Source organism: Herpailurus yagouaroundi, unplaced genomic scaffold (assembly GCF_014898765.1).
Source record: "Herpailurus yagouaroundi ecotype Mexico unplaced genomic scaffold, PumYag 181, whole genome shotgun sequence".
Lineage (NCBI taxonomy): Eukaryota > Metazoa > Chordata > Mammalia > Carnivora > Felidae > Herpailurus > Herpailurus yagouaroundi.
In genome coordinates, this window is record NW_024412412.1 from 2,407,697 (window position 1) to 2,428,274 (window position 20,578).

Here is a 20,578-nt window from a genome sequence, read left to right on the forward strand (position 1 = left end):
AATCTTACATATCGTTTGTCTCAATTTCCTCTGAGAATCTTGGAATAGAACTGAGACATTGACAACGAGCTTGGGCACAAACGATCAGAAAATCGTATGCCCCTATTCCCTTCCTCTCTATGAAACACACCTACATAAGATATTCTGTATGTTACTGGACTTACAGGCACACAGCATCTATCTGCATTAATACTGTCAGGACGAATGTTTAATAGATGTTAAAAGAGACCATCTTTTCATGCTCTTAGGAGAAGGCCTAGAATTACAGTAACTACTGAATACAGAGCAGCAGCTACAAATGTAATAACAGTGATAACAGTGGTAATGGTGTCGCCCGCGCCATTTTCTTGGGGTGGACTTCAAGCGATCTGCAAATATGCTGAAAATGTATGCAAAATTTAATATATGTGAGTGTATATATATATATATATATACATATGTGTGTGTGTGTGTATACACACACACACACATATATATATATATATGTACTAAAGTAAAATAATATATGAAATGAATTTTACAAAGTTGGCACTCCATTTCTCCATATAGGAACATCCAAGGCAGTCGACCACCTTCAGAACGGAGCTGATTAATTTATTGAGCCTGGAAGGCTTAGCTGGAGAAATCAGAGCTTTTTCAGAATAATATTAATAAATAATTTTACTTACTTAAAAGTAAATTAGAAATCAAATTGTATATAGGTTTATCATAGTTGAATCGGACATATCCAAATGTTACAAAAATCTCACTGAATCTTCTATCCGTACTTTACCAGTACTAAGTGCGAATAAAGTGAAAAAAATGGATTTTTCAGTATTGTTACAATAATATCAATGATGAATAAAATGTGAAAAGGATTTGCTAATTTGAAAGTAATCCTTAGGTCTGTTTCTCTTAAGTATTTTTAAAGGAAATGACTGTCCAAAATTTGTATGGATTCAAAATGGATATTCAAAATGGATTAAAATCCTAAGTGTGAGTCCTAAAACCATAAAAATCCTAGAAGAAAGCAAAGGCAATAATTTCTTTGATATTGGCCACGGAAAGACTTTTCTAGATGTGTCTCCTTTGGCAAGAGAAGTAAAAGCAACAGTAAACTATTGGGACTACACCAAAATCAAAAAGCTTCCATACAGCAAAAAAAAAAAACCAACAACAAAGCAAAAAGGTAATATACTGAATGGGAGAAGATATTTGTAAATGATATATACATTAAGGTGTTAATACCCAAAATATATAAAGAACTTATACAACTCAACCCCAAGAAAACAAATAACCCAATTAAAAAATGGGCAGATGACGTGAATAGTCACTTTTCCAAAGAAAATTACAGATGGCCAATAGACACATGAAAAGATGCTCAACATCATTAACCATTAGGGGAATGCAAATGAGAACCCTGTGAGAATGGCTAAATTAAAACACACACACACACACACACACACACACACACACAAGAAACAAGTGTTGGCGAGGGTGTGGAAAAAAATAAATACTCATCACTGTTGGTGGGAATGCAAACGTGTACAACTACTCTGGAAAACATTAGGGAGATTCCTCAAAAAATTAAAAATAGAATTACCATATTATCCAAGAATTACACTAATGGGAATTTACCCAAAGAAAATAGAAACAATAATTTGAAAAGATACATGCACCCCTATGTTTATTGCAGCCTTACTTACAACAGCCAATAATATGGAAGCAGCCCAAGTGTCCGATGACAGACGAATGGATCAAATGTGGTGTGCACACATGTGCACGCACACACACACACACACACACACACACACACAGAGGAATGTTACTCAACCATAAAAAAGAATGAAATCTTGCCTTTTGCAACAACATGGGTGGACTTAGAATAATGCTAAGTGAAATAGGTTCATCAGAGAAGAACAAATATCATATGACTTCACTCCTATGTGGAATTTAAGAAACAAAACAAATGAACAAAGGAAAAAGAGACAAACAGACTCTTAAATATGGAGAACAAACTGGTGGTCGCCAGAGGGAGGTGGGGGGGGGATGGGGAAACAGGAAAAGGGGATTAAGAGTTACATTTATCCTGATGAGCACTGAGTAATATATAGAATTGTTGAATTACTGTATTGTACGCCTGAAACTAATAGAAGGCTCACTGTATGTTAATTATAATCGAACAAAAAGTAAAACTTATATGGATATTTAAGTGTTTTGCCTGAATAATACAAGCAAATTCTTCTCTAACTGGAATACCTTTAGAATTCCAGGCAGGGCGGCTATTTCTGAAAAGTCTTTAATGCCTTTAACCTTGTAAATCCATAGCTCCATTTCAATCCCGCTCCCATGTCAACTAAAGTTCATTTCATTTCACCAAAAACTGTACTCCTACAATGAGCTGAATGGTTTTCAATGACCTGAACTAACTTTTACAAACTCGACTTGTGTCAGGAAGGATTCACTGTTGGCATTTACAGTGGAAACGGTCGTTTACGTTGAGCTCATATCATCTACGGTTACTAGGTGATTTCCAAATTCTGTATGATTACCTCCTTCTTTGTGAAAATGCTCTTTGGTTTGCCTTAGAATTATCTGATTCTGTTAAACCAGAAAAAAAAAAAAAACCTCATCACTTGAATCTCTTTCTCCCTGGTAGGCTAACAGCTCTTTTACTGTAAGCACTATGTCTTTTCACATTTTTTAAAAAATTTTCTTAACGTTTTTATTTATTTTTGAGACAGAGAGAGACAGAGCATGAACAGGGGAGGGGCAGAGAGAGAGGGAGACACAGAATCGGAAGCAGGCTCCAGGCTCTGAGCCGTCAGCCCAGAGCCTGACATGGGGCTCGAACTCACAGACCACGAGATCGTGACCTGAGCTGAAGTCGGATGCTCAACCGACTGAGCCACCCAGGCGCCCCTCTTTTCACATTTTTTATTGAGTATGTTTGCCCTAAAACAGGTGCTGATGACATATATTTATAAATCTGAGTGAGTGAACATGTGTGTGTGTGAGTGTGTGTTCACACTTTGAAAACTAATGTGCCAAGAAAGTGTTGTGGCAGCAAAAAAACAAACAAACAAACAAAAAAAAAACGCCAAAAAACAAAAAACAAAAAACAAACCTGCAAAGGAATGGAAGTGATGAAACCATACGGGTGGAACCTGAGTAAAGGGAAAAGTAAGACTGGAATAAATATTTAATGTGAAAGTTCTCCAAAGGGAGAGGGGCAAGAGCAGAGGTCCTCAGAAGCCGTGGCAATTGGGGTTCTATTTAATACCTTCAAAGATGCCCAGAGGGATAACCTATAGCAAATGTCTAAGCGTGAACAAGTGAGGCCGTGGTCTGGGTGATGACCTCCCAAGGAATGTCAACCAAGATGGTGCCAGAAAATGGTTTCCTCCAGATGGTGGAGAACAGGGGGCCACTCGGTCAGTTGTATCCAAGTGGGTGTCCACATTCATATGCAAACAACATGAGAAACCCAGAAACCAATGAGCCCTAAGGAATTAGTGCCGACGAAAGTGTCACAGAAGGCAGTGCCCCTGGCTGCCTTGGCCTGGCGGCAGGGGAAACCCCAATCTTGTGCCCGAATTCTGGGCCTTGTGGGAGGAAAAGGGACTTGAATAGACACAGGACCCTTTGTGGGCCCCAAATACCACCTCATTCTCCCCTTGGCGTTTCTGTAAGGTGAGCAGCCCCGGTCACACAGGTCAGACAGCTGACAAGGGTTTTCCTGGCTTGTTCTTCCTTCCCTCTCCCCCCCGTCCCCCATGGGCAGGGAGAGATCTGCTGGTCCTCCCCATGCCACCCCCTTCTCCTGAAGAGCCTCATCCCACCCCCTTCTCCGGCTCACCCTCACCCTCTGCGCGCGCACACACACACACACACACACACTCACACACACACACACACACACACACACACACACACACACACATTTTCTGTCTTGCAAACATTTCAGTGACAACATAAAATATTTTGCATTTTACTTGAGAATTTATATTGAGAATCTGATTCTACCGTGAGTGATTCTGATTTGTTACCGACTCCTTTGGCCAGCGGCAAAGCAGAAAGACCAACCGTTGTTTTGTATAAGGTATTCAGACAATGATAGTATTTCCACCATAAAGAAAGCCCTTTAGACTTCCCCGTCCCCACAATAAATTACAGACACATATCGTACATTTTCTGGGGTGTTCCCATCAGCCCCTCCATGCAGGGATGCAACTCTCTTTTCTCTTTTAACAACAGATCCCCCCATTATACCCAACAAGGGGAGTGCTTCTTATCACCAAGTTCAAGCACACTTAATTAGATTTGTAAAATCACCATTGGATGCCATCGCAGGAGAATGATTTAATCAGCCTCGTAAATGTTCTTCGCGCTCACAACTTGGGCGAGCTTTCAGCATGCCATTAATCGGCTGTCCTCACTGGTCGGGGGGGCCCAGAAGCCGGCTCAGTTCTGGTGCATTAGAAGCTGAGGAACAAGCCTGCTCGGGCTTAGGTAAATAAGGAATGTAAGGTCTTTGAGCAAAGGCATCCTACAGAGATTTCAATGCAGTCCACACCCTCCCATTTCAACACTGCTCTGGGAGGAAGCCCCACCACAAAGACTGGATTGAAAGCATGAGATTCTTAAGGAAATACATTGTTTCTGGATTTTTGTTTTAAGCTCAGATGTTAACCAAATCCTGAGTGTGTGAGTTGTTTAGAATAAGAGTAGCGAATTAGTAAAGAGATCAAATCACAGAGTTTTAAATGCGACCTTTTAGCAGGTAACTTATAGGCTCACTGAGAGTGATCAGACTTTCGCTACCAGACAAAAAAAAAAATGTCCCAACACTTCAAAGCCCCTAACCGCCACCCCCCTCCCCAAGATTCCTGACTGAATCTAAACCCTCTGAACATTCTCATGTTCTTTCTAGTCCTGGAATTGCCTGATTTCTTCTCATTCAATTATGAAGTTTACAAAAGCCCCTTCTTGAGATCAGACATATTTCTGCCCCAGGCTTCTTGTTATTTTGCTGCTATGTTAGTTTTAATAAGTAGATCTTAGTGGAGTCAACACCTACTAAATTAAAAAAAAAAATAAAAAAAAATAAAAAAAAAAAAAAAAAAAAAAAGAATATTCCAGCCCTTTCCCTAGCTTAAAGGTAAACACCTTCCATGGAATCTGATTTCAATAAGAAAAAAGACCAATACTGAATTAACTTCATCTGCTTAGTGATACTGGTAAATACTGTTCAGATTTTTTTTTATAATTCTATAATCGAAGTTCCCTACTAAAGCCATTTTTTTTTTTCAATTACATAAAATGGTTTATTTTTTAATTATACTAAACCAACCCCTGAACGGGATGAAAACAGTACTGACAATCAAGGAGTAGATTTATAGTAAAATAATCTTAGTATTTCACTCCTTATCCACTGGGCTCACAACAAAGGAATCCACAGTATTTACATCACCAATGCCTGTCTTTTAAAAACTTGGCTTTTCAGTTCCCTCTAAACATCCCTAGAAGTTTCCTGTTGTGGCCATGTGTCTTCTTTTTATCTGTGTGTTTTTTCAGTCCCGTAAGTTGCACACGTAAGGTCACGGTTTCAGTATGCACCGATAACCAACACTGAACCAGCTCTTATAATTAGGAACATCTTTAGAGTTTTTGCGGAAAGAGAATTGTTTGCTTAAAAATAGCTGATGCATTTGTTTAAATGTTCTTTCCCGTTTCCCCTAGTGAGACTTTCCTCCTTCCGTTGTTTTAAGTAAGAGTCTAACAATGTCTCCGGGGTAATTTGTAGGTTATGATGAATGTGACCCTAAATTCTGACATTGTTGTAAATACAACATAGTCAGTGCCGTGAGAGCAGGGCCAGGGCCCTGCCCAAGGACTTGTGGACGCTTTCACAGAGACAAACCACACAAACTAGGGACTGGCATTGAAGCCGGTGGCCCTCCGGCTGAGGTACGCCTGATATGAAATGCTATACAAGCGGACGACACCTGCTTTGGTCAGATCCTCAATCTCTAATACTTGGGACAGAGGTCTGCAGACATCTAAAGGGACAAGATAAAAGAAGGGTGGGGAGCCGTGGATGCTTCCAGAAAGTTGGTGGTTTGGTGCTGTAGAGGGGGTGCGGGAGGCACCATGAAAGCTGGCGCATGAGAAGACACGATTTCAACCCAGTGCTGAGTGAATAGGGAGCTGTTTCCTCTGACGGTGTGGCACTACAATGACACGAGGACATTAATATGCAACAAATACGTTCTGCTTACACACACTCTCTCTGATAAGGCTCCGCACACACAGGACCATGTGGAGCATCATGACCGTGTGTAAGATGGGGCCAAGCTAGGAACCTCGGAACTCGCGAACTTCCCTTCTAGTGATGCGTACAATGTTCCTAAATTCTTATAATTTAGTGCATGAGGTCATACATGGAGCCGAGTCATTTTTTTCTTCAAAACACTTCAGTAGGAGTGACAGATGTGTGGAAACATTCTTTTTGGATGGTACATGATTGTAACATTTCAAGTAACCAGCATCACACCATTCTGTGGGGACACTGATGTCAAGAACTCATAGAAATGTGCGTTAATTTTCCCGTCTCTCCATAACTTTGGGTTTAGAATAGTTAAGTGAAAATATACTTATATTATACTTATATTTATACTTAGTAAATGCATACTTATATTTACTGTGTGTGTGTGTGTGTATATATATATATATATATACTTTAATATTATATATATATGTATATTTAGTAAGATGAATAGACTTAATCATTCAATGTAACAGAAAAGAATAATCATTAGTTTCGACATCAATGTATGCACAGAATATGCAGAATGATCACTAACCCTAAAGTGTTGTGTGTTTGGGGCGCCTGGGCAGCTCAGTCGGTTAAGCGTCCGACTTCGGCTCAGGTCGTGATCTCACAGTAGGTGGGTTCGAACCCCGCATCGGGCTCTGTGCCGACAGCTTGGAGCCTGGAGCCTGCTTCGGATTCTGTGTCTCCCTCTCCCTCTGCCCCTCCCCCAACCATGCTCTGTGTGTCTCTTTCTCAAAAATAAATAAACTTTGAAAAAATAAAAACTAAAATAAAGTGTTGTCTATTTAATGCATTAGTTACTTGAAACTATCTATATCTATATCTATATCTATATCTATATCTATATCTATCTGTATCTGTATCTGTATCTGTATCTGTATCTCTATCTCTATCTCTATCTCTATAAAACCATGCACAATTTCAAGTTTGCAGGACTATTTTACATTTCAGGAAGTGTGTGCTCCGTGCTTGAGCCAGGTGTGGAAGCATTCTGGAGCACAGCTACACACACCAGAGGCAGACCCCTGGCCAGCTGACAGCAGCACGGCTCGCCTGGCAAACGTCTCAGCCTGCTGGGCTGGGCAAAGGCTCAGCCATCCAGACTAAAAGGGAGAAAACCTCTCATGTTCATGAGTCACTCTGCTTACATGGCAGCAAATTAAAAAAAAGCAACTATAAAAAAGCAGTTTCCTCACATCTCGTCTGACGGGGGCCCTGATGTCCATTCCACAGGCACTTACAAAGAGATGGCCGTCAGCCCAACGGACAAATGCACCTGCTGTTGCAGGGTTTATGCTTCTCAAAGATAAAACAATAATAACTAACATATTCCATTACTCAGGGGCCACGAATGACCTACAAGAAACAAGACCCAGATTTACCATGGGGCATTTCAGGGCACATTTTCTTTCTTCTGTTTATCAAGGCGCCAAGGGGAACCTGTTCACAAGTCCAATTAAAATGCAAAAAGCTAGACTAAGCCATGTTCAGTCTTTGCAAAAGAAAATCACAGAGTGGAGCACAGCTGGCCCTAAAGCAGGGGTCTGAATCTAATCTGAAACAATATCTAAACTCCAACGGAGCACCACGATCCCAAACTCAATAACCACAGCGAGTTTGCACAACCTTAATGTACAGCCTTCAAACCCCTCCCCCAGCAGAATCTACAGTAGCTGAGGTTTGGCGCTAACGGTCGGCCACGACAGAGGCTTCCAGGGCTGGCGAGGACTCCTCACCTTGCACACGACTGCACAAACCCATCCCGCAAAGTGACGCACCCCGAGGTCGAGGAGCAGGAACCCAGCCGGCGTCTAGTGGCTGTTTGAAACTTCGTGTAGGCTCACACAGCACGTGACCCGCCAGGTCTGCTCCCCGGGTCTGCGCCGGGCACGAGACGAATCAGGGCGGGTTGGGCACGGGCTGGGGAGCGCTGGGGGACACTGCGTACGTCTCCGGCACAGGCTGCTAGCTGAGGCTCTGAACTGACCTTTTGGCCTGGGCTATTTTCCAAGTCTTGTAACAAACAGACTTCCTTGGAAGCTGGAAATAGATTTGTGCCTCCTACAAAACTCCTTTCTTCCCTTTAGCTTTAATACGCATTAAATATGTACTTAATTTAATATGCATTAAAAAAGACATATGCATATGATGATTATGTATTTAGATCAAGCGGGAACTGGATTCTTCTTCATCGGCTTTGCTAACATCTTCACTGAAATCCCTTGTAAATGCATCCTGTGGGGCAAGATGGGCCCATTCACACTAGCTGCAAGGCGGAGTCCAGCCTCCAGGAGGGAGGGGCCGGCGGCAGACAGATGGCTTCAGTCCCGACTCTGCCGTGGACCGACCATGCAACCTTGGGGGGTTTTCCACTTTTGGGGGCTCCAGTCCCCATCTGCATGATGCGGATAGTGATAGTGCTGCAGAGGTCCATTAAAGGGCTCAGACTGCAGGCATGTAAATGCTCATGACAGGGCCTGGCACGTAGTGGAAAGTCACAGAGGCCTGATGTACAGCTGGTGTCATGAAACAGGGCTCTGCAATATGACGTACGATCAAACGATGTTTGTCAAGGAGCCAAGGGTAACGTATCGTGTGTATTCTACTCTGAAGATGGGGGTGATCAGTAAAGACAACAGAAGCAATTCCGAGACCATATCCTAAGGGACTAAGTGGATAAGTGTATATGCTCCAAAACATTTTATATACGGTATTCTTATATTTATAAACACACACATATGCATTACATATATAAATGCATATGTATATTTAACATATATATATACACAATCATGTATATTATACACATATATTTATATGTGTCTATAATATATATGGAAATAAACACATATGTATTTGTATATGTGTGCACACATGTATATATGTACTATTATACACATATGTGCATATATGTATTATATATAGACGGATGCATACATGTACCTGTATGTTGTACAGACATGGCCTACAGGTAACTTATATGTACATAACATATATAATCTTAGTTTTTCTATGAGTGGGCTACTTGCAGGTCACATAAAGCTATTTGGTACAATACGACTTTATCCTGTTCTCCCTCTCCTGGAATACACAGGTGTTACATTTAATCACGTAAAGTGCTCATGGCACCTCGCACACATAGTAGGTCTCTGATAGATTGTTCATGACAATCTTACTTCACTGACTAATGCCTTTAATTGAAAAAGCAAACCTCTATATTGGGATTGGGACCTGGAATTCGTTTTTCATTAGACGGTCATCTTAACGGCTTTGATTGCTCCCATATGCAAAGTGCATCATGCTTATCTGTCCATCATTTGGTCAAATTATGAAACCCATACGTTAATACCCAGAGCCTCCCTTGTTCTCTTATGCCATTGGCATGAATCAGATCTTCAGCGACCCAAATCCATTGTCAGCAAATAAGTTAAAATGGGGAGAAAGGAGCCTCAGGCACCTGCTGCAGGGACATGCGGGACTGCGCGCAGCAGGCAAACTGAAGCGGTTACTTAGCGCAGCCTGCACGTCCGTAAAGCTAACGGCCAGACGAACTGATTTTATTTACCATCTACACGTACTCCTTACCAAAGGCGAAGTGTTTCTCACCTCCTCGGAATCAGGGCTCCGGTCTACACATTACTGCAGTCAGTAAGGAAACCGAATGGTGTCACGTCTACGATGTACACAGAGGAGTCAGTCTCGGGGAGCTCAACAGTAACCAAACTTTCCGACTCGCGGGTAAAGCTTCGTGCTTACTCTCTGCAGTTTCTGAATTTAAATGAGGTGGAGAAAACGCCATCCCTCCCCCTCCAAAAATGAAATAGGTTTTCCAAGTCCCTGAATACCAAGGAACTTAAGTGAAATGTCCATTTCTCCCTTTTGTAAAATCTAATGGACAATAGTGAGGCAAGAAATACTTGAAAGTTAGAAATAACACTTAAAAAATTCAGCGCTAATTTTCCATTTTATTATAAAAGTTGTATGTATTGTCTGTGTTACTGAAGCAGTCAGTATCAAAAGCTTTAAAATGCAAATTGGCTTTTTTTCCATTTAACAACCATTTCACTGAGCATACTATAACTTCTTTCTACTGGAATCCTCATTTGTATGTAGGAAATAATTTTGTGATTTAATTTTTTATTGTAGCTTGAAAGCAATCGTCCGTCTAGAATATGCACTTTTGAAGCAGAAAAATTCAAATGCATGTATAAATTAGACCACCTTATGTGTGTTGTATTACGTTTCCCATCGGCACAGACTAGTTCTCTTAAGTGATGTAATATTTGCCTTTGAACAGCCAAAGGCCCCTCATTCCCGACTTTTCTAGAAAGTTTTAGACATAAATTCAGACCACGTCCTTGAAATCATTTGGTTCCACTACAGACAAAAGGCAGCTCCCTGACGCACTGTCAGCGATTTAACGCTTCCCAGGATGAATTATGTGCCGGGTTACAACGGCACCCGCTTCCCGTCTCTGTGCTCAGTTCTCTAACACACAAGGCTTCTGAGACATGAGATTCCTAGGGACAGAATGGGACGGAAGCAGGGAGCAGGGACTCTCTCCCTAGGTCTTCCGGAAACAAACCCCCATTGGCTCCTCTCTACATCTGTGACTCCAGCCAGCGGACCCCACCAGTCCCTCTGAGGTTCTTGTCCGTCTGGGGGGATAACAGCTGCATGCGTCCTGAGAGGTGAGTGAGGCGATGTGCGTAAAGCTCACGGACCCCAGCCTGGAGGGCAGTCGAAGGTCCAGGACTGGTCCTGAAGGTGCTGTTAATCGATGTGGCATGAACATCTACACATGCACACACTGAACGTGAGCTGGTCGGGTTCCAAGTCAGACTCGCTGTAATATCTGAGTTCGGTCTACGGGCTGTGAGAGGAGCCTCAGGGACACACAGGGGGCCCTGCCTCGGCCTGGTGCTCCGTACGCAGAGCTTGGGGACTTGGTGGGACAAACGTGGCACAGGCGGAAGGGATTTGAGGAAGGCACAGGGAGGTCCGTCTGAGTCCCCACCTACTGGCTGTGGGGAGACGGGAGTGTTCTCAGCCCCCAGGCCCGGCCTGGCTCCTATGGTTTCTCTGCTGTTACCCCACTCTCCGGGCATTTCTCTGAGCTGATGGGGGCGCTCAAATCACCACTCCTCACGCTCGTTCACACTCGTCAGGAAACCAGTCTGACACTCAGCCTGTCTAGAACAGGCACAGAGCCTTGAGTCCATACTGGACCACGGCACGGGACTTCCCCAGGCAGATCCCGGCAGCATCACACCATTGTGCTGTCGTGAGGCCCAAAGCATGTCTGCCAAACCAGTGTCACCATATAGCTGGCCCTGGGGCAGCAGGGGCCTCCACCAGGGCGGTTTCAGTGCCATGGAGTACTCCCCCAGATGTTTTTGTAATGCCCAGTCACGTTCATTTGGTTGCAAACTGCAGATTTGGGCTATCTCCGCTATTTGCCTTTTATTAAATCGGGAAGGTAAGGAAAGCACTGCCTTCTCCACAGGATTGTTGTTATGAGCGAATGACGCAGCACGGACACGCCTGACGCAATCCAATGTCTACAGCTGCCGTTCAAAAGCACGGTCCCCATTATTACCACTGTGTCCCCAGATCAGGCGCTCCTCCCAGCAGAGTGCCACCTCTTCTATAAAAACCGATCCCAGGCTGAGCATCCATATGATCTCATCTACATCTTTTTTTTTTTAACCTTTACTCATTTTTGAGAGACAGAGAGACACAGAGCGTGAGCAGGGGAGGGACAGAGAGAGAGGGAGACACAGAATCCGAAGCGGGCTCTGGGCTCCGAGCTGTCGGCACAGAGCCCGACGTGGGGCTAGAACCCGCGAACCTTGAGACCATGACCTGAGCCGCAGTCCAACTCTTAACCAACGGAGCCACCTTGGCGCCCCTAACCTCATCTACATCTAATCGCTCCCTGCTATGATTGTGTCAGGCTGTGTGTCTGGGGTCCGTGCATTGGTGCAGACTCCAACAAGGGCAAAGGTTTGTCTCACGGACCTGCCTACGCCAGCAGTCGTAAGCCAGGTGTCCTCACAGACCACACATCACAGAGTGCTGGGCGGACGAGCCAGGGTGTGTGCAGCACCTCCCGGTGTGACGACTTTCTTTGGCCCCTCGTGCCCACTGTGGGTCTCACACGCTTCCTCCACGGGGTCCGAGGCATTTTATCCGCTTCTCTCTTTGTGAAATGTGCTGCTTCTTTCTTTCTCTACTCCCCAACTAAGGACTTAAAAAGCTAGGTCGTGCCTCTTTTCCTCTGAATTCTGACATAGTTGGCTCTCTGTGTTGGAGTCTTATGATGCCAACCCATTTACTGGCAAATATAGAGCACTGGCATCGGCATTCTGTAGTCCAAGCTGTAAAGAGGTGCTAAAAACCTGGGTATGCATAATTGCTTACGCCAATGAGGGGTGGCCTTGACACTTAAATACGGCCCGTACGCCATCAAAGCTAGTTTTCATTTATGCACAGGGCATTCCGTCCAGCCCATGTTCAGGACGAAGCAACTCGACATTACAGTGACACACTAAAGGTTCTTGCTCATTGCATCGACCTGTGGAGTAACAGGCACATATGTGAGGCAGCCTCTACGTTCAATCCAAAGGAAACGCCTCATCAGTTAAAACAAAATGTCAAAGAAAATGCCACGGAGACTGTCTGACTGTGATCCCCAATAGGCTGGATTATCTTTAAGGAAGATGATGGCTTCAAAGCTTTCCACACAGCTTTACAGATCATGGAAGTATCTGTCCATTGGGTCATTTTTAGTAAAATCAATTATGTCCCTAGAAATACAACTGAAAACAAGATCAATCTTAGAGGAAACTGCAAAACATTCTTTCCGTTAAGCTTCTAAATTGTTGCATTCATATTAAATACATTTTGAAAAATGTCTCATTTTATATTGTTTTAACCCAATAAAACAAAAGGGGGAAGTCAGTGTGACATTGGCAAAAGAACGGACACACAGGTAGGTGGAGGAGAGTAGGAAATGCAGAAATTGAGACCCATGAACCGATCTTTGGCAAAGGAGCAGAAGGCAATACAAATGGAGCAAAGACGGTCTTTCAGCAAACGGCACCAGGCCACGCAGACATGCGCGTGCCAGGACTTCACACCCATCACAAGAATGACTTTGAAATGGATCAAAGACCCAAATGGAAAGTATAAACCTCTAGAAGAAACATAGGAGAAAAAGTAGGGGACCCTTGATTGGGGGGATAACTATTTAAGTCCAACACCAGAGGCATGTTCCATGAAAGAAAGAACCAGTAAGTTGTACTCCATCAAAACTGAAAACTTCTGCTCCATAAAAGACACCATGAAGAGAATGAGAAGAGAAGACGTAGCGTAGGAGGAAATACTTAGGAAGGACATCTCTGATAAAGGACTGTTAGCCAAAATATACAAAGAACTCCTAAGACTCAACAAGAAACATTTTTTTTTTTTAAAGAAGGGCAAAAGCTCGAAACATAAACCTCACCAAAGAAGGTAGACTAATGGCAAAGAAATATATGAAAACATGTCCCACATCATATGTCACCAGGGAAATGCAAATTAAAACAACAAGGAGGTGGGGTGCTTGGATGGCTCCGGCAATTAAGCATCCGATTTCGGCTCAGGTCATGATCTTGTGGTCTGTGGGTTTGAACCCTACATTGGGTTCTGTGCTCTCATAACAGCTCAGAGCCTAGAGCCTGCTTCAGGTTCTATGTCTTTCTCTCTCTCTCTGCCCCTCTCCCCCCTCTCAAAAAATAAACATTTAAAAACTTAAAAAACAAAACAAAACACACGTTGTTAGAAAGGCTAAAATCCAGAACACTGACAACAGCAAATGTTGGTGACAATGTGGAGCCACAGGAACTCTCACTCACTGCTGGTGGGAATGCAAAGTGGTGCAGCCCCTTTGGAGGATGGCTTGACAGTCTCTTAGAAAACTAAACATACTCCTCCCCTATGACCAAGCACTCATACTTCTTAGTATTTATTCAAAGGAGTTGAAACTTACGTCCACACAACACCTGCACTTGAATGCTTACAGCAGCTTTATTCATAACAGCCAACACTTGGAGGTAACCAAGGCGCCCTACAGTACATGTGGGAGGATAAGTGAACTCTGGTCCATCCAGGAAAGGAAGGGGCCAGTATTATTTAGCACTAAAAATAAAGGGGCCATCAAGCCATGAAAAGACACAGAGGAACCCTGAATACATGTCAGTAAGTGAAAAAAAACACTGATATCTGAAAAGGATACATAATGAAAAAGTTCATCTCTATGACCTTCTGGAAAAGGCAAACTGTGGAGACGGGGAAAAAGATCGGTGGTTGCCAACAGTGGAGGGGCGGGGGAATGGGGGTGGATAACAGGCAGAGCACAGAAGATTTTCAGAACGGTGAAAATGGTCTGTATGGTACCATAATGGTTCGCATTTGCATTTATCCATTTTTCCAAACCCACAGAACATACGATGCCAAGAGTGAACCTTAACCCAAGCTATGAACTTTGGGTGACAATGATGTATCGAAATGGGTTCACCAATTGTAACAAATGAGCCTCTCCATTTGTTGGTGAGGAATGTAGATAATCGGGGAAGGATTTATGGGAATCCCTGTACTCTGCTCGATTTTGTTATAAACCTGAAGTTCTTCTAAAAAACGGCCTATTAAAAAAGGATGTGAGAATAAAAATTACATTTACATAATTTACATAGTTGCCTTATCATGCATCATGTCTTTCTCAGACACTCAACAAATTTTAAATGGCTTTGCCTTTAAAACCTAGCATACACTTGGCATTTCAAGCACAGCACCCAGAGAACTTACAAAGCAAAACAAAACACCAATGCCTGTTCTCCATCCAAGACTAGTTAACTCAAAATCCCTGAGAGTCAGACCTAGACATCAGCAGTTTTTAAAACTCCCTACACGATTGTCATGTGTACCCAGAGTACAGAACCATTGGCATAATGAAAAGCACGTAGGACGTAACTGGAGAGGACCGACTTAAACTCTAACTCTGCAAACCAGTAGCTTTTATTCCATTGGTAAGGCCGTGTGTGCCCTCCCTTTTCAGAGCTGTCAGGGGATTGAAAGATAAGCTGTTTGAAACATTTGGCACATAGTAGATACTTTACATTGTCAAGCGTTATTAATGACAACCTCTAAGCTATGTGCAAAGTAAGCAGGGTGTTAAACTCCCAGGAAATTGTTATCATCGGTAACCCTAAACATCTAGTGTTACTGCCATCTACGGGGTTAAGCTCATTTGAGGAAATAATTTTATTTGGGATTGAACGTAAAAACCTACCGATGTATCTTATTTTTCTAGCTTCCTGTACTATTTCTTAATCACAATAAAACAGTACTTTATGAAAGAAAAACTAAGAAATCTTACTATTGTCTCATTGACTGTCAGGAAAAGCAATAATTATTTGAAAGGTAAAAATAAATAAATGAAAATGATCACAAGGAGTTTAAGAAGTATGGAGGAAAGTCAACTATGTTCTGTAAACATTTATGCATTTGTAGCTAAGAGTTTAAATAATTTTAACATGACCAAAAATACTGTACTGTGCACAAAAAGAGATCAATAGACTTATAGTTGAAGATCATGTGAAAACGTTTTTCAAATATCTTCAGAGCAAAAATATTGTATGTGTAGAAATATTATACAACTTTCCATTTTCAGAAATTAGGTAGTTAGATTTTTTCCGATTTGAGGCTAGTTTTAATATAGCTGCAATGAAAGTTTTGGTGTAAATTGTGTGTGTGTGTATGTGTGTGTGTGTGTGTGTGTGTGTGTGTGTGTGTGTGCATGAACTTTGGCTCTGTTTATGGAGTTAATTACTATTTTTTAAGACTACAGCTCTAGAATGGGCCCAAACTTTTGACCCTCTTAAGAATATTATTATATACCATAAGTCGCTTTCCAGAAAACTTACTGCACTTTGCAAATCAGTGACTCATTTATTGAGCACCGACATATTACGTAGAGTGGGTGATCCACAAAGAAGCCGGGCACTGCCTTTAACGTGAAGGGATTGACAAAGAGGTAGGGGGTGAATCGGAAACTCACGCTGACTTCTGCCTTCGTGTTTTGTGCGGAGACCCACTGCTAGACGGCGCGTCTCTACACCCTCTCGAATTCACCTACCCACGTGGAAAGAGACAGCCTAGTGAAGGTTTGCTGTAAACATCAGAGGGTCTAGATCCTGATGGAACCAACGTGATTCTCTGCAAGCAACTTTTCAGAATCAGAGCTGACTTTACATACATGGTTGGGATATTTTACGCGGAATAAATTGGTTTTAATCTTAGCACAGTGCCGGAGACCAAGCCCTCACGTGCTGTGGAGAGGGTCTCTGCACACTTGGGAATCTGGAGTTCTCCTGACGGTGAATCTTGCTCCTAATTAAATCTGCCAAGACATGTGAAGGCACTTGACACTCACGTGTACATGCAGGAGGCTTCCCCGTGTTATTCCACAGTCCATCTTCCCGACATACGGCCGCTGCTTGTTGGCCTGCTTCCAGCTTAAAGCCCTCATTACATTCATAGATCACTTTACTATCCAGCGTGAACTCGTTGCCCGTAAAGGAACCATTTCCCGGGGACTCGGGGATTCCACAGGACACAGCTGGAAAGAAATGGCACAAATGGGGGGTTATTCTTACAAGACTTTGTGATACTTTCTCTGTTTCTATTTTTATCTCTAGCACATATACAAATGGTAAGATATTTATATTTCTTTTCGTTACGTTTATTTATTTTTGAGAGACAGAGACAGAGCATGAGCAGAGGAGGGGTAGAGAGGGAGGGAGACACAGAATCCAAAGCAGGATCCAGGATCCAGGCTCTGTCAGCACAGAGCACAACGTGGGGCTCCAACTCACAAACTGCGAGATCATGACCCGAGCAGAAGTCGGACGCTCAACCGACTGAGCCACCCAGGTGCCCCTGAACTCTGTCATACAGTTTAAACACACTGAGATGTTTTCACCACATGGCCGGGCTCAGGATTGCCCAGTATCGTGCTTTTTACATCATTTAATATCGGAAAGAAAGGATAAAACGGTATCTTTCCCATCACAAAGCTGACCAACGCATTGGTGCTGAGATTTCACAGGGATCAGAGCTGATCCCCAGTCTGGCCTCCCTCACCCCCCACGACCGGGTTTTCCTCGAAGCGCCACCAAGTTCTGACGAGAGGCAAATCACTTAGCCGACATCCTCAGTGCGTCCACAGCCCCAGTATCTGTTATCTTATGAATTACCTGTCAGAACACAGGGCCTGAGGAACCGAAATACTGGAGGAGAAAGGGAGATCGCCTTGAGCAGAACAGCTCAGTCCTCCAGGCGCTAAGCAGGCCCGCTTTCGGTGTGAGGCCTGCACGAAGGCAGTACGAAGGAGGCAGGCATTTTTTTTCTAATGTTTCTTTATTTTTGAGAGAGACAGAGACAGAGAGAGAGGGAGACCCAGAATGCGAAGCAGGCTCCAGGCTCTGAGCTGTCAGCACAGAGCCTGACGCGGGGCCCGAACCCACGAACCGTGAGATAGTGACCTGAGCCCAAGTCGGACACTTAACCGACTGAACCATCCAGGCGCCCAAGGAACAGACATTTTTTTTTTCAATATATGAAATTTATTGTCAAATTGGTTTCCATACAACACCCAGTGCTCATCCCAAAAGCTGCCCTCCCCAATACCCATCACCCACCCTCCCCTCCCTCCCACCCCCCATCAACCCTCAGTTTGTTCTCAGTTTTTAAGAGTCTCGCATGCTTTGGCTCTCTCCCACTGTAACCTCTTTTTTTTTTTTTTTTTCCCTTCCCCTCCCCCATGGGTTTCTGTCAAGTTTCTCAGGATCCACATAAGAGTGAAAACATATGGTATCTGTCTTTCTCTGTATGGCTTATTTCACTTAGCATCACACTCTCCAGAGGAACAGACATTTTTTAACAAACAAGAAAGATGAAGAGAGTGTTTAGTATAAATATTTCCTTCTTCAATTTACTAGCTCTGATCCAGACTCATCTACTACGAGACAGAAACCAAACAAACAGACAAAAAACACCTCTCATGTGAAATGACTGTAAGTTACAACAAGGGCACAAAGTAGGAAAGCAGGACAGAGGGATCAACAGTAATTCCCAAGGATCTACACCCAATTCGGGTGCATTTGTCAAAGAAACGTTTTGCAGTAACTACAGTAACGGCCTTCCTTTACTCGGTCAATATTTAAGGTATTATTCACCTCATGGGTTTTAAATTGGGGTAGTTTAAAAATTTTCCCACATTGATTCTAATGAGAAACTATGTGTAGCATGTTAGAGCTGGAAAGACAGACTGAAAGAGCTTACATAAACTTAATCAATTTACAGATAAGGAAAACTGAGGGTCAGAAAGGTAAAAGGACTTGCCTAGGCTATCAGAGAGACTGTGTGAAACCTCAGGCCACAGAGCAGACTGGTGACACCCAGCTGAGACCACCTTCTGTTCCACGAGAGCCCCAGGGAGGAGCACACTGAGCTACACTGGTTCTGAGTCTTTTCGTTGTCATTTTGTTCTTTTCTCCTTAGCACAATTCATGAATAAATGTGATGGAAAATGGTCAGAGAAGGTAACACATTTTTTAATGTAGTGGGTGATAAAAATCAAATTTCTGGGAAGTCCAAGCACTCAAATTTCTCTTGTGCTTAATTTTATAATCTGCTATTTCAACATCTATATGAAAAATACATATGAAAAAAATTACATGATATACATATGAAGCATACTATAGTAAAGATTTGCAGTAGCCAGGGGATAAAAAAATCTTAGACATCTAGACATCATTTTTTTTTCACAGGGCAAACTTTATTTTTTTTTAATTTTTTATATTAAATATAATTTATTGTCAAATTGGTTTCCATACAACACCCAGTGCGCATCCCAACAGGTGCCCTCCTCAATGGCCATCACCCAGCCTCCCCTCCCTCCCACCCCCCATCAACCCCAGTTTGTTCTCAGTATTTAAGAGTCTCTTATGGTTTGCCTCCCTCCCTCTCTGTTTGTAACTCCCCCCCCACCCCTCCTCCCTGGTCTTCTAAGTTTCTCAGGACCCACATAAGAGTGAAAACATATGGTATCTGTCTCTCTCTGCCTGACTTATTTCACTTAGCATAACACCCTCCAGTTCCATCCATGTTGCTGCAAATGGCAGGATTTCATTCTTTCTCATTGCCAAGTAGTATTCCATTGTATATGTAAACCACAATTTCTTTATCCATTCATCAGTTGATGGACATTTAGGCTGTTTCCACAATTTGGCTATTGTTGAGAGTGCTGCTATAAACATTGGGGTACAAGTGCCCCTACGCATCAGCACTCCTGGATCCCTTGGGGAAATTCCTAGCAGTGCTACTGCTGGGTCATAGGGCACAGCCGCTCTGGAAAACAGTGTGGAGGTTCCTCTAAAAACATACAGACATCAGTTTGAATAAAGCATTCCAAATAACATCTGGCTTTCCAAAGCCATTGCTTTACTGAGGCAATGTATCCATCATTTGCAAAATGTTCATCTTAATTTCTTGAAGGCAGTGAATGCCCCTTGTGACTGGATCTCTCAGGGTCAACAATCTGTTTCCTCACCAACTCCTCTCAGGAGTCACTCAAGTAATCATTGGCTCATTCTCACAAACCTTAATGTCCCTGCCGCTAGCTGAAGCGTGCCCAGGGCCCAGTTCCCTTCTGCCTCTCATTTGGGATGAGAAGCCAATGAAATGACATTTCTGTGGCAGATGAAATGAGAAAGAGGACATTATACAAACACCCAAGAAACCCTACCTTCAAGGGATTCATACCCCGGAGGCCCAAACAGAAAAGGTATCTAACTGCTTATGTTAAATCTGGAAGCTTATTTCACGCGTGAACCCTGATACTGGGGACTTCAGAAGACCCACTTTTTGTCATCTGATCAGCCACTGGGAATCTGTTTTTGGCTTTGAGCTATCGGTTTTAACAACTCTGTAGAGTGTCTTAACAACAGGTTGTTTGGCGGGGCTTAAAATAAAGGTTGGCGATCAATCAGCCACGAAATTCTAACACTTCTGATTCGATGAAGGTTGGTGATATCCTTACAGACTCCCTTAAAAGGGAGACTCCTGCTAATGTCTAGTATGGGGTCATCTATTCATTCCTTCCAAAGTTTTTGCATGATTACTATGTGACAGATATTGTTTCGATCACTTTTTAAATGT

At 42.9% G+C, this 20,578-nt stretch overlaps 1 protein-coding gene across 1 annotated transcript in view; it reads right to left on the reverse strand.

The window, feature by feature from the left end:
* The window catches only part of CSMD1 (CUB and Sushi multiple domains 1), a 1,645,367-nt gene that overhangs the window by 84,312 nt on the left and 1,540,477 nt on the right, over positions 1-20,578 (reverse strand). The window contains exon 49 of the mRNA XM_040490416.1: positions 16,791-16,976. Coding sequence (XP_040346350.1) covers positions 16,791-16,976 — 186 coding nt within the window. The remainder of the gene's footprint in view (positions 1-16,790; positions 16,977-20,578) is intronic.